At 35.1% G+C, this 14,881-nt stretch overlaps 1 protein-coding gene across 1 annotated transcript; it reads left to right on the top strand.

Moving 5' to 3' along the window:
• The first annotated feature begins 2,854 nt into the window (after window positions 1-2,854).
• On the top strand, window positions 2,855-10,580 carry LOC132029833 (protein ALTERED PHOSPHATE STARVATION RESPONSE 1). Its single transcript, XM_059419214.1, has 4 exons — window positions 2,855-4,192; window positions 4,718-4,893; window positions 5,579-5,802; window positions 9,615-10,580. The coding sequence occupies exons 1-4, from the start codon at window positions 3,193-3,195 to the stop codon at window positions 10,414-10,416; spliced, it is 2,202 nt and encodes a 733-aa protein (XP_059275197.1). The 5' UTR covers window positions 2,855-3,192; the 3' UTR covers window positions 10,417-10,580.
• The last annotated feature ends 4,301 nt before the right edge of the window (window positions 10,581-14,881 follow it).

Here is a 14,881-nt window from a genome sequence, read left to right as displayed (position 1 = left end):
AATTACCGTTTTAAGGGGGTGGGACCACTGAATCGGGGCTTTAATGGCGGTGGGGGAGGGAACAAGTCGGGTCTGGTGGGGAAGGAGGGGTCAATATATGTTGACCCCATTCACGCACGAATTTCGTGCGTGAAAGGGCCAAAGTGCGTTTTTGCATTTTGGTCCTTTCATGCACGAAATTCGTGCGTGAAACGTAGTAATGTATTTTTTTTTTTTTTGGTACTAGTTTAGTTCAACTTTTTATTTTTTGTGCTACTTAAGTCGCGGATTCTCAACTAGCTAAGAGCTTCTCGAACACCTATAATCTCCGCAACTAACAGGCTACATACTTTATTTAAAAACCTTGTTTGCCCCCCCAACTAAATCTCCTCTAGCAGTACGTATCAACATTCCCACTCCCCCAGACCTTGTTAATATCAAAACTAGCATATATGTCACATTTAATTTTATTCTCATTCGATTTTTGCCATTTAGTTACCTGATTTTCGGTGGATGAAACACCATGTGATGAACGCCTTTGCATCCAAAATTCTTTGCAAAAGTTTTGTGCCTTCAAAAGAATTGCATTTGACGCTAGCCGTTTCTTATGCCAAAGTAAGGTGTTTCGTAGATTCCATAATTCCCAAACCATAAAAATAACCTGCTAAAATAAATCAATAATACCACCGTCGTAACTTCACGGTAGAGAAACTTCATAAGACGGCGTTACTATACCTCCCTTTACTTTACGTGGAAAGTGAAATTTTCTAAAAGCTAGCTCTGCCATTTAAAAGCACAATCCTATACTACTGTACTATAAAGACGATATTAATATTATGGAGTACGAAGGAAAAGATTCTGAATCAACAGATCTATGACAGTATTTTCTACCACTGTTTGATTAAATTTTATTATTTTTTTCCTACTATCTAAAAAGAGGGAGTTAGATGCCTACTTAGGATTTAGGGGTAATTTGGTCAATTTAATTAGATAAGAGTAATATGATTGGCTGAAATTAATGTCGCTGAAGCTGCTATATAGATTTTAAACTATGTTTGACTAATTTGCCCATTTGCTTATGTCATCATAGAAGAGACTAGAAGCACAGAGTTGTCCGTCGACATACTAGCTTTGCTTACACGGGATCATTTTTGGTATTATGTAATTTGAAGGCTTTAAGAATATTGTACCATCTTGCTCCATGAATGTATTTTTCCCACAGCTAACCAAGAAAACTGCTCCACTTCAGTTAAATAACTTCTTATACTAGCCGAAAAGTTAAAGTATCAGTGGGCCCACTTGCTTTCCCATTTCAATCCTACTAACAAGACATTTTCCCGCTACAAAACTCTGTATTTTGTTACTTTTTCTTACCTTCCGGGTCCCACTAATAGCCATTTCTAAGGTTGGGCATGATACGGTATTAAAAAATTCGGTATGATAATTTCGATTTTTAAAAACATTATATCATTACCGTACTAAATTAATTCGGTATGATTTGGTATTTTAAAGTTCGATTTCGGTATTTTACGATACGGTAAATCGGTAATCAAAGTTTATTCGATTTCGACTTATATATACTCATATAATGGATAATTATGAATTCAGCTATTTAAGAAATATCTCAACAATATCATGCTAACACCTTACACATGTAAAAATATTCAAAAGAAAGCACAAGTAAACCCCTTCGTAAATCAATTAGACAAAAGAGGCATTTCAATCAAGTTTTACTAGTCAAAATTCCAACATCTAAACAATTAATTTTGTACTAATACTAGATTATATAGTTGTTAATATTTTAATACTAATATATATGAATTGTATATGTAACTATATATTTCGGTATAATATTCGGTATTTCGATATATTTTTTATAAATACTAAATACGGTACCGATTACCAAAATTTTTAAAAATGCATACCAAATACCATAATACCAACACCACTATATAAAAAATATCTGTTTCGGTATGGTAATCGGTATATACCGTACCATGCCCACCCCTAGCCATTTCATACACATGTTTACTATACTTCATCAGCTAAAATCAATACTAGTTCTTGCCATAGACACTTTATTACTTTAAGTATTTATTTGAAAAGTGAGAAAACAAAACTAATTAAAATCAATGTATGTTAAAATGTGAGTTTTATTATTGTTTTTTCATTCTACAATAGTATTTCAAAGGAAAAAAAGACTTGTGAAATTTGTGTCATAACAGCTATGTGATTATCAGCTTTTTGAAACTTGTAATGTTAAATATGTCATAATATTTATTTGATAATAATAAATTTGTTATCAAGAATAATATTAAAACATAAATATTGTATCTTCCTTAAGACAACTGTTAATAAAATTTGTTGGGGTCGTGCTGGCACGGGGCTTTGAATCTAGTATTCATAATAAAGGAGTAGCATATATGTTGTTAAATGAAAATGTAACAAAAACTTCAGATATTAGAATAATTTTTTAAAAATTTATAAAGAATAAAACTAAAATGAGATAATTAGTTAAAATTAATTAATTGCTTAAATCAAAATAGCTTTATGTTTAATATTCGATTTTAAGGATAAATTTGATGCATGCAGTTAATAGAGGTAATTTTTCAGATTGTTTTTGTCATGCTTTATATAAGTAGTATTTTGCCATGACCTTTTCATTTTTGTTCTTTCTTTTTCTATACTGTCTTGAGCCGGGGTCTATTGAAAACAACCTCTTTACCTTTCAAAATAGGAGTATGGTATGCATACATCCTACACTCCGTAGACTCCACTTGATGAGATTATATTGTGTATGCTGCTGTTGTTGTAGTAGCAGTAGTTATCAGGTGCCTAATCTAACCTGGGAGATAATGTATATATATAGAGTAGAGAAATAAGTGTAGTGGGTTAGCAATTAGTGACGTCGTTAAATACCTCGAGAAATGTGACCGTTAGTCCGAGGTGGTAATTATTTTCAAAATCCAGCGGCGCGTACTTATCACCTTCCACTCTCTTTCCCCTACCGTTATTACACATGCACTCTTCTTTCCTCTGCTCAATATTTTTGTCCTTTTCACTTTTCTCTCTCTCTTTCTTTCTTTCTTTTATTCTTTTCGTATGTCTATCACTTTCTAAATCTAAAACCCCATTTCCTCAAATCTACTTTTCACACTTGTTTCATTCTTCTACATGTAAAAAAACCTCCACTTTCATTTCAAGAACCTAGAAATGGGTTGTGCTCAATCAAGAATAGATAATGAGGAGTCAGTTGCAAGATGCAAAGAACGTAGAAACCTGATGAAAGAAGCTGTAAACTACCGCAACTTCTTTGCAGCAGCACATTCAGCTTATTCCATAGCTTTAAAGAACACTGGTGCTGCTTTAAGTGATTATGCTCAAGGTGAAACCCCACCTGAACCACCACCACCAGCAGCTGTCACTGAACCCCCACCCCCACCCCCACCCCCACACCCCACTATGGAAGCTAGCCCCCTCCCACCACCCCCACCACCCCTACCTACCTTCTCACCTATTACCCCACTTCAACGCTCTTTCACTATGCCTGAGTTGTCGAAACCTTTAGGTGGGAGAAAAATGAAAGGCATTGCTATTGATGAGAACGATGAAGAAATCGAGGAGGAAGAAATTGAGAGTAGTTTGGATGTAAGGAGAGGAAGTAAGCGAAATGTTGGTGGTGGGGCCCACCAGGAGGAGCTAACCCCACCACCCGCGCCACCCCCACCAGGGGAGGCGTGGGATTATTTCTTTAATGCTAATATTCCAGGACATTCGTTAGACGAAGTCGAGGAAGAGGAGGAGGAGGATGAGGAGGAGGATGAGATGATGAACCAGGAGAATATGGAAATTCAGAACAAAAGATTTGATAATGTAGGTAGAAATAAAGAGTATGGAGATAATGATCAATTCAAGACACCAGAGAAGAAGAAGGGGATAGTGGAGAGTAGTGCGGTTGATGAAGAGATCACTCCGATGACGGCTGAAGGAGAGATTGTATTTAAGCATTCAAATACTGCGCCACCCGAGATGAGAGGAGGAGGAGTAGTGGGAGGTGGTGAGAATGTTGGGTATGGTAATAATGCTGATTTCTTTAAAGTTTTAGGTGAGATTGATGATCATTTCCTTAAAGCTTCTGAGAATGCACAAGAGGTTTCGAAGATGCTCGAGGCTACTCGATTGCATTACCACTCGAACTTTGCTGATAATCGAGGTAATTTGATGTTTAACCATGCTTTAAGATGATATAGAATGGATAGATACCCTTATTCTTTTATCTTTCAGATGTTAACTGCTAAAGCTTAAACCTTTTACTGCTGCATTTAAATTCTAACAAAGTCCTTTTTTTGCTACTTAGATAGAAAATGGGGACTATTCTAGCAAAGTTTAAACCTTTTAGCACTGCAAAGGTTTTCTTTGATTCTAGCAAAGTCCTGTTTTTTGCTACTCAGAGAGAAAACGGGGAATATTCTAGCAAAGTTTAAACCTTTTAGCACTGCAAAGGTTTTCTTTCAATTCTGCAAAGTCCTGTTTCGGTACAAGGAATTAGGCTTTTCCAATCATTTGTTTGACTAACTTGTTTTTTCACGATGGATCTACGTGTATTATGGGAAACAACAAGGAGCCTGTTTGCATACAGATAATTTATATGATCCCAGCATTTTAACAACACAAAACTGAAGCAACAATGTTGTTTGGTCTTCTTGGATGTTAATAGTGAATAGTCCTTTTTTCGCAGGACATATTGACCACGCAGCTAGGGTGATGCGCGTCATTACATGGAACAAATCATTTAAGGGTGTATCCAATGGTGATGGTAGGAAGGATGAGCATGACATCGATGAATATGAGACACATGCCACTGTTTTGGACAAATTGCTGGCGTGGGAGAAGAAACTTTATGATGAAATGAAGGTGTTTACTGCTTCTTGTCCCTTTACTTTCTGTTGGCTAAAATCTTGGATTTTTTGTTTGATTTATGATTCATGTCTGAGATACGGGATACAGGAGGCATGGTCACCAGATCTTTCTTTGCGTATCAGGTCCTACTGCGAAACTTGGAGAATAACCCTATTATCTCCCCCACCAATTTTTTTGGGTAGGTTCAGACATCAACACGCCAACGCGTGTCAACATTGACATGCATTTCCATTAAGGGGACTTCTTAATAGAAATTGAAAGAGAACTAATAGGGAGTATGTAGCAAATGAAATATGTGAACAAGATCTTGCTCGGAATGTATCTGGTAGAAAACTCAACCCTGCTATCTCCAAAGATGCTGGAATATCCATGCAGTTTCATACGTTAATCATTTGTACGCTGCCCCCAAATTTTCCGAATCTTAGTTAGATTTGTCTAAATATTTGAGTCGAACCCCATTATCCTTGTGTCATTGTCCAAGCTGCTGTGGATATGGCTGGTTGCAGATTGTGTGCCCCCTACCCCATTCTATCTTATCCTTTCCTTTTATGTTGAAGTTTCTATATGGCTTTCTGGTGGCTGTCAGCCTTGTTGTTGACCTTTCATTATGTGGCAGTATTTTTTCTATTGTCCTATAAGCTGATGGTTTACGAAAATGTTAATTTGTTGATTTCAATAGGCCGGTGAGCTTATAAAACATGAGTATCAGAGGAAAGTTGCCTTACTAAACAAGATGAAGAAACGGAATGCAACCTTGGAATCACTGGAGAAGACAAAGGCTGCTGTTAGCCATTTGCATACGCGATATATAGTTGACATGCAGTCATTGGATTCGACAGTTAGCGAAGTAAATGACATTCGTGACAAGCAGTTGTACCCCAAGCTGGCTGCTCTTGTTCAAGGGTAAGTTCTCATGTTCCTAACTGTTCCCTTGATGAAGACTACATTTATTAATACATGTGGTCCTAGTGACCATCCTTTCTGGTCGACTAGGGACGTTCTTATCTGTAATCTTGCAACTACTATCACATCTCTTTTGGGGAGCTTCTTAGAGGTGCAAAACATCTAATTTAGAATTGTCTTTTAAGTAAAAGTCCTGATCACCAGCCGTTTGAAAAGCTCTCTTTTAAGTGAAACCTTAGACTTGAGTCATGATTTAAAAATGCTAGCTTTTCCTACATTTAGATGATCTTCATCCTATTATATAACAACATTGGTTAATAGTCCTGATATTACTAAGCAGCAGTTTGCTCTGTATCTTCCTCAGAGAAACCATGGTCTTACAAAGTACAAACTAGACTCCTATGACAAAATTCATACGACTAGATGTTATGCAACAACAACAACTACTATGCCTTAATCACAAACTGGTTAAGCACTCAAAGTGAAATTTACAAGATTATCTTTTTGAAGATCTATATGAATCCTCACTGTAGAATTGCTCCATCTGGTCCTGTCTAGATACTATGCAAGTGGTTTTAAAATCAATGAGTTGTATATTATGAGAACTTGACCCATCAAAATTTGACTAAACATTTGTCAGACACTCCTCAAGAATTTCTGGCTTTAAATTGGCATCTGTGTTACCAGAACACCTCATACTAGTTTCTCCTGACCTTTTGATCCTGAAAAAGGAGCAATTTAATGAAGGAGTGAAGGACACGTGGACTTTTATACATATAAGAAAGAGAAAAAGGTAGACGAGCCCTATAATAAAATGATGCTTCCGATGTGATTTTAAGCTCCTTGATTTCTCTCCAAGATAGAAATTTTCAACAGTGACAAACATAATTTCCTTTTTATTAGAAGCAATGCAGACAGATTGATTCCCAGTTTTGTTGCTCATCAGGCGTAGCTTTTGTCCTAATTGTCCAGTGTGCTTTTGAGATTTGGGTGCACGTCTTTTTCTTAAATTGCAATTGGCTTAATAGTAACTTTTCTTTGTTCGGTTAACACCGTTTGGATGTGGCTTATGGAGGAGTATTATGAAGGGGTGGGAAGACATTTGTAGACACATTTCTTTCAAAGTTGGAGATGGTAGGAGAGTTAGTTTTTGGACACACAAGTGGTGTGGGGAGAATGAGTTGAGGGTAGTTTTCCCTAACTTATATATAGTGTCCTGTCAAAGAGAGATGACAGTCCAACAAATTGTGAGGCCTCACGAGGGGGAAGTTCATTGGGATCTGAGGTTCAGGAGGAATTTTCAGGACTGGGAGTTGGAAGAATTTATAGTTTGGTTGAGTTACTGTCGGGACAGAATATTCTTACTGATAGATCGGATATTTGAAGATGGCGAGAGAGTGGAGTTGGCTTATTCACTGTTAAATCGTTTTATGAAAGGTTATTAAGGAGAGATGAATGTATTTTCCCTCATCGTGCTATTTTGGGTTCCCAGGGTTCTGAGGAAGGTGTGTTTCTTTGCGTGGTTGGCAGCAAGGGATGTGATATTGACAGCAGAAAACCTGAGAAAGAAGAAGATCAACCATGTAAGTTGGTGTTTCATGTGCAAGAGTACGGGTGAAGATGTGGATCATCTCTTGTTGCATTGTCAAGTGGCTAACCGACGGTGGAGGGTGGTTCTTGATTGGTTTGGGTTGCGATGGGTGATGCCGAGAACGGTGAAGGAGGCATTGTATAGTTGGGGTTACAGAAAGGGGAAGAGGAGTCCTAGGGCTTCGAAGGTTGCCCCGCTAGCACTGCTGTGGGTTATTTGGAAAGAGAATAGGAGAGCGTTCGAAGGGGTGGAACTAGATATTGTAAAGTTGCAAAATAGTCTCTTGTTTCTAGTTTGCTTTTGGTGTTCCCATCAGACCCCTGTTTGTATAGAAAATTGGGTCTCCTTTTTTGAGAATCATGTTTTGATGTAGGTTTTCTCTTTTTGGTATATGGCTTGTATACGGGGTCTTTTCCCCCAACTGTTAATCAAATTATTACCTTATAAAAAAAAAGACAGTATTTATGAACTATTATAATGCTTAAGCTGATCCAACATACTAAACGACTTAGTGGGAATAAACTAGTTCAATTTTCCCCCTTAAACCACATCTAGTTAGTTACTGGTGTAGTTGAGCCCCCAACTACCCCCTACACCCCAAAAAAGAGAGGCCAAGTTCATTGAACTGTGGGTCCAATCTCTTCCCCATTCTTCTTATTTTTGGTCCACATCAATGGTCTCACCTTGATCCTTCTCTCCTCCTCTCCTGCTTGTTTGACTGTATAGTAACATTAAAATGAGAGTTAAAATGCGCACCTTCTCATATCAATTCAATAATGGTGGCAGAGGTGGATCCATGATTTGAGGTGTATTGGTTCCTACAATAATCTCAAATTAATCAATAATGATAACCGGGTTCACAATCAAATTTTTTGATGGAATTTTTAGTACATAGATATGGTATGAGCAAAAGATACTGGGTTCCGGGAACCCGTACCTAAAGCTTTGGATCCGCCCTGAATGGCGGGGGTGGGCTCGTAGGGCTTTGGCTAGTGGTAAGAGCACATTGCGTGATGTGTGGATTAGGCGCATGCCACAGATTAGAAGCCTGCTGCAGTCACTAGCCTGTAATGTAAGTGGAGAAGGGTAGAGGGGCGGGTCCATCACTACAACAATAACAAAATATAAACCGAGGGCGGTTTAGTCCCAAACAAGCTGAGGTGAGCTATATGAGTTCTCACTAACCATGTTACTCCATATAAACCGATCTCGGGCCAATATTAAACAAAATAAAAATAGTAGCACCTAAGGGTGTGACCTAGTGGTCAATGTAGTGGGTAGAGAACTATGAGGTCTCAGGTTCAAATCCAGCCGCCGCAAAAGCACTAGGTCCCATCTGGCACAGTATTGTTGGATAGAGTTACCAGGTACCTGTCCAAGGAACCAAGGTCTTTCTCGAGTGGGCCACAAGTGGAGGTGTAATTGACTTTGGATCTTATGGAGTACGAACTTATTCAGGCACTGTAAAATATAAACACAAATAAGTTAGAAGTAATCTTGAAGTGTCTTGCCACAAGCAATAAGTTGTATGATATCTATCCGGTCCTGTTTTACACCCCAAACACCTGAAAATCTCTTCTTTTCTGCTGTTCTGATTGGTCCACCAATTGATTTATGGATCTCAGGAAGTTCATGGTCGAGGAACAACAGTTAAATTTGTGCATTACTCTAGAACCAGTATTAGTACACTAGAGTCCTTGACCTGCCTCATGCTAGTAATATTGATTCATTTGGTTTGCTTTGTGCATAATTCTCCCCTAGCGTTCAGCTTAGTAAATAAGGTTCTTATTAAAGCTTATGATTTTTTTTCCCCTTCTTTTTAGCTTAAAACCTGTGTAAAATGCATAGCTATGGATATTTTCAAAAGTTTGGCAAACAAATAGCATAAGTTTAGTTATATTACTTTTTGATATTTTAGTTGGATGTCTTCTCCCTTTATCCTCAATGATGAGTAATTTGCATTAGCATACATATCCTTTCTAGAAACAGATGGATTTCCTATTATCTGTACGTTCCAAGATTTTTAGTTCAAAATTTGGCTGGAAATGGAAGTTTCTTCTTGCAAGCATTCTTATATTGCTTCAACTCTGTGAGTATATATTCTGTTAATTCTTAAATTGTTACATCCCCTACAAAGTCCAGTCCTAATTATGAGTACAAGTGCTCTTTAGATATTCCCTTTACCTTCCATTAATATTAGCTTTTGCTTCTGCCAATGCAGGATGGTTAGCATGTGGGAATTCATGTTTAGTCATCACAAGAACCAGCTGCAGTTGGCTACTGATCTCAAAGCCATCGAGATCTCCGGATTCCCCTTAGAAACAAGCAAACACCATCATGAACGTACAATCCAGCTCGGTAATATTATCAAGGATTGGCATGATCATTTTGACAACCTTGTGAAAAATCAAAAACTGTACATCCAAACACTCCACGGCTGGTTGAAGCTAAATCTCATACCCATTGAAAGCACCCTAAAAGAAAAAATCTCGTCGCCTCCTCGAGCACAGAGTCCCCCAATTCAAGCCCTTCTCCACTCTTGGCAGGAGCTTCTTGAGAAGCTGCCTGATGAGGTCGCCAAAAGTGCCATTGCTTCCTTTGAAGCTGTGATAAGGACCATCATTATTCATCAAGAGGAAGAGATGAAGCTGAAAGAGAAGTGCGAGGAAACTAGAAAAGAGTACATACGCAAAAGGCAAGCATTTGGAGATTGGTACCAAAAGTATATGAATCGTAGAACTCCACCCGATTTGACAGATCCTGATAGAGCTACGGAGTCCAACACTAAAGATCCTGTTACGGAAAAGCAGTTTTTTGTGGAAACATTGAAGAAGAGGTTGGACGAGGAGACAGAAGCTCACCAAAAGCATTGCATTCAAGTTAGGGAGAAGTCATTAGGGAGTCTCAAGATCCGGTTGCCCGAGTTATTCCGAGTCATGTCGGAGTATTCTTATTCATGTCTAGAGGCTTATGGTCGATTAAGAATGATCTTACAGTCACAGCACTCAAACGGGAGCTCGTAAGGGTTTTAGCCTCTCTCTCTCTTTTCCCCCCTACTGATGTGTTGTTGTGATCTTTTGTAGTAAAATGTAAGATAAGCATGGATAATGTCTTCTCTAAATTGCAGATGTTCTGCCATATTTGTATGAAAAGTGGCCTCTTAATTTATTTATCCACTTCATGAACAGCAGAAAGTATTCGATGGCACTGTTGTTCCTTGGAGTCTCATCACATGGTACAGTCCCATTTGACCACTTGCAATCCTTTTTTGTAAAAAAGGATAGCTCGGTGCACTAAACTCTGTGGGCCCCGAAAAGGGCTGGACCACAAGGGTCTATTGTACGCAGCCTTATCCTGCATTTCAGCAAGAAGTTATTTCCACGGCTCGAACCCGTGACCTGCATGATAATTTGAAACGCGTAATCATTTGCATTAAGTTATATACATACCATCAGGTCACCTTCACCTTTGAAATAAGATTCTAAATTAGTATATACTAGCAAATTATGCCCGTGCGATGCACGAGGCCCAATATGATTAATTTGGTTACTCAATTTAGTTAGTCTTTATATGCAAAGGATATCACGATTCTCCTAAGTGAGTCTCTATATTTTTTTTCTTTTCGTCTTATTTTTCCCCTTAATTTCTTAATTGTTGTTAAAATTTATCTTATTTTGGTTATGTCCACCTCTTTTTATATTTAGTAAGTTAATATCTTACATGTCAAGTTTATAATCACAAGATTCAGAGGATATTTTATAATATTATACAGATTTTTAATTTAGGACCACAAGATAGTCTATCTTTATTTCTTAAATTTCGTGTCTAGTCAAACGTAGACACTTAAATTGAGACAGAGGAAGTATATGCCAAATGAAGGAAATGAAATGACAATTGAGACACTGCGGACACGTGAAAACTTAAAAGTAAACACACAAGAGGTAGTATTAATGTTAAACTTCTAAAATGTACACATGTTAGTCCTAGCTTAGAATACAATTTCAGTTGCTTTTTATACAACTTATTATTGCTGTGTTCGTCCACTTGGGCATTTGTTGTTAAAAAAGAAAAAATGTCTTATTTTGGTTATGTCCATCTCTTTTATATTTAGTAAGTTGACAATTCAAATATCTTACATGTCAAATTTATAATCAGAAAATTCAAAGAATATTTTATTATATTATAAAATTTTTAATTTAGAACCACAAGATTTGAAAGTCTATCTTTATTTCTTAAACTCCATGTCCAGTCAAACATAGACACTTAAATTGAGACAGAGGGAGTACATGCCAAATGAAGGAAATGAAAGGATAATTAAGACACTGCGGACCTGTGGGGACTTAAAAAGTAAACACACAAGAGGTAGAATTAATGTTCAACTTCTGAAAAATACACATGTTAGCCCTTACTTAGAGTACAATTTCAGTTGCTTTTTGTACAACTTATTGTTGTTGTGTTCGTCCACCTTGGGCGTTTATATATAAGAAAAAGAAAAATAGACATATATATAGAATAGAAAAATAGACATATATTTTTAATAATGTGGCCAAGTAATATAGGACGAAGGGAGTACTTCATTTTTATTAATTCTTAAAGAATGTGAAAAGTCGAGTATAGTAATGTGGCCAAGTAATATGGGACGAAAAGAGTACTTCATTTATTAATTCTTAAAGAACGTGAAAAGTCAAGTAATGTGGCCAAGAAATATGGGACGGAGGGAGTACTTCATTTATTAATTCTTAAATAACGTGAAAAGTTAAAAGTGAAAAAGTAAAAGTATACGGAGGAAATAAATGTTTCGGATAATTAAAATTGAAGTGCATACATGTATACATGAGAAGAAAATAAATATTCAACAAGAACGTGAAAAGTTAACAAGTAAAAGTGCACGGAAGAAATAAATATGTGTCGGAGAATTAAAATTGAAGTGCACACGTGTATACATGAGAAGAGAATAAATATTCAGTACTATGCCATATATCCATATGGGATTTATTAATTCTTAAAGAACGTGAAAAGTCAAAAGTGAACAAGTAAAAGTGCACGGAGGAAATAAATTTGTGTAGGAGAATTAAAATTGAACTGCATATGTCTATACATGAGAAGAGAATAAATATTCAAAGAAGAACGTGAAAAGTCAAAAGTGAACAAGTAAAAGTGCACGAAGAAAATAAATGTGTTGGAGAATTAAAATTGAAGTGCATATGTTTATACATGAGAAGGGAATATTACATTATAATTTTTTATATTAACAATTATAGACAAAAAGAATTGTTACAAAGAAATCAAAATCAGAAAGATATATGTTATTTCATAAGTCACCAAATTTTAATTCCGAAATGAAAATATAAAGTAATATATTTTATAAATGTAAAGAAACAATAATCAGAGAATGCAAAGGAGAGTAAATGCCCACGTGGGATAAAAAAAATACTTGGATAAAGTGTACAAATTATATAGCTTATGATACAAGCATTCATTGCGTGTACAATTTGTAAAGCTTCTGGTACAAGTTGGAGCAGCTGTGGTCGTCCATCTTTTCATGCTTATATATAATACTAGATGGCCTATGCCCGTGCGCACTTTGGATTATAGTGTATCTATGTATATATAGTTGTGTTTAGATAGTGATAATATATATATATATATATATATATATATATATATATATATATATATATACTATGTTCAAAATACGATTAATATAACATTGTAGTTTGTGCTCTGTATCTAAAACTTTATTATATTCGTGTTTGCTACAAAAATTTATTAATACTTTTTAAAAGAGAAGACTTGTTTAAAAGAAAACTATTTTCCTCTCTTAGAGATAAAACAATAGTAATATTTAAGCATCAGTTGATAATTTTAATTTTAATTCGATTAATTTAAAGGTGTAAAATACTTATTATTTTTTTATCAAATTTTGATTTGGATAATTCTAATTCAAATTATTAAATTAATTTTACATGTTTAAAACGAAACAAATTAGAAATTGATTTTCTATTTAAACGAAGAAATGCTATTTTTTAATTTTTGGTAAATATTATCGGTTTAGCTCATTTTACTTGTCATGTTGTCTTTTGCATGGTTTTTTAAGGAAACGTGAATTGGAATTATAATTTGACTAATTTACCTTATTCATTATTTGATCTTCATTTGATATTAATATCTTTTCACATTTATTAGAGTAAGAATAAAAATAAAAAAGTAATTAAATTCTATCTTATTTTAAGTAGATTTATTTTAGTAAACATAACAAATAAATGAAATGGCTGAATAGCAAATACAGCAATTAAATATTTTGAAGAAAAGTAATAATATGGGGTCCATGTTTTTTGTTGTGCAATAATTTCATTTGCTCCCACTAATGGCTAATACGCACGTGGTAATGAATCCACTATTATTGACTTGATGGGGATACTTTGGAAATTACATGAATAGTGTTTGATTTTTTAATATATGGGGTGCACGTTTTTTTTTTTTTTTTGACATTGCTTGTTTTTTTAATATGGGGTTCACTTTTTTTATAAGTTTGGAAAGGGTGGGGTCCATTTTTTTTATGAGTTTAGAGAGGGTGGGGTCCACTTTTTTCCTTTTTTTTTTTTTTTAATATTGCTTGGCGTTTTTAGTATGAGGTCCAACTTTTTTTTTTTTAAAGAGTGACTGACGACGAAGCATGGGTAAACTGATGCTTCTATATAGTAGAAAAATAGAAATATAATAAAGTATTTCCATCTATTTTTTAGAAGAGTTGGTAATATAAAGTATAAAATGTCATTTTTCTACCCTTAAATAAAAAAGTGGGTGGGATCACAAAGGATTTTTTTGCCCTTAAATAAAAAAGTGGGACCGAACACGGACGACGATCTTGCCTCTATAAACCGGTTCTTCTATACAGTAGTAAAGTAATACATATATTATGTTCAAAACACGATTAATATAACACTGTAGTCTGTACTCCGCATCCAAAATTTTATTATATTAGTATTTGCTACGAATACAAAGTCGGCAAAAATTTATTAATACTTTTTAAAAGAGAGGACTTATTTAAAAGGAAACTCTTTTTCTCTCTTTGAGATAAAACAATAGCAATATTTAAACATCAGTTGATACTTTAAATTTTGATTCGATTAATTTAAAGGTGTAAAATATTCTATTGTTAATGTATGTAGATTGGACCTAAACAATACCTATTATTTTTTATCAAATTTTGATTTGGATAATTCTAATTCAAATTATTATATTAATTTTACATGTTTAAAACGAAACAAAGTAGAAATTTGATTTTCTATTTAAATGAAGAACTTCTATTTTTTAATTTTTAGTAAATATTTTTGGTTTAACTCATTTTACTTGTCATGTTGTCTTTTGCACGATTTTTTAAGGAAACGTCAATTAGAATTATAATTTCACTAATTTACCTTATTAATTATTTGATCTCCATTTAGTATTATTTTTTCTTTTATGACATTAATTTTTTTTCCACAT

Source organism: Lycium ferocissimum, chromosome 9, assembly GCF_029784015.1.
Source record: "Lycium ferocissimum isolate CSIRO_LF1 chromosome 9, AGI_CSIRO_Lferr_CH_V1, whole genome shotgun sequence".
Taxonomy (NCBI): Eukaryota; Viridiplantae; Streptophyta; class Magnoliopsida; order Solanales; family Solanaceae; genus Lycium; species Lycium ferocissimum.
This window is presented reverse-complemented; position numbering and strand designations above follow the sequence as displayed.

Excerpts from the sequence above, each read along its gene's own strand:
- LOC132029833 (XM_059419214.1), top strand. The coding sequence starts at position 3,193 with ATGGGTTGTGCTCAATCAAGAATAGATAATGAGGAGTCAGTTGCAAGA. Across the intron at positions 4,193-4,717 it reads GAACTTTGCTGATAATCGAG|GACATATTGACCACGCAGCT; the intron begins GTAATTTGATGT and ends CTTTTTTCGCAG. Across the intron at positions 5,803-9,614 it reads CTGGCTGCTCTTGTTCAAGG|GATGGTTAGCATGTGGGAAT; the intron begins GTAAGTTCTCAT and ends CTGCCAATGCAG.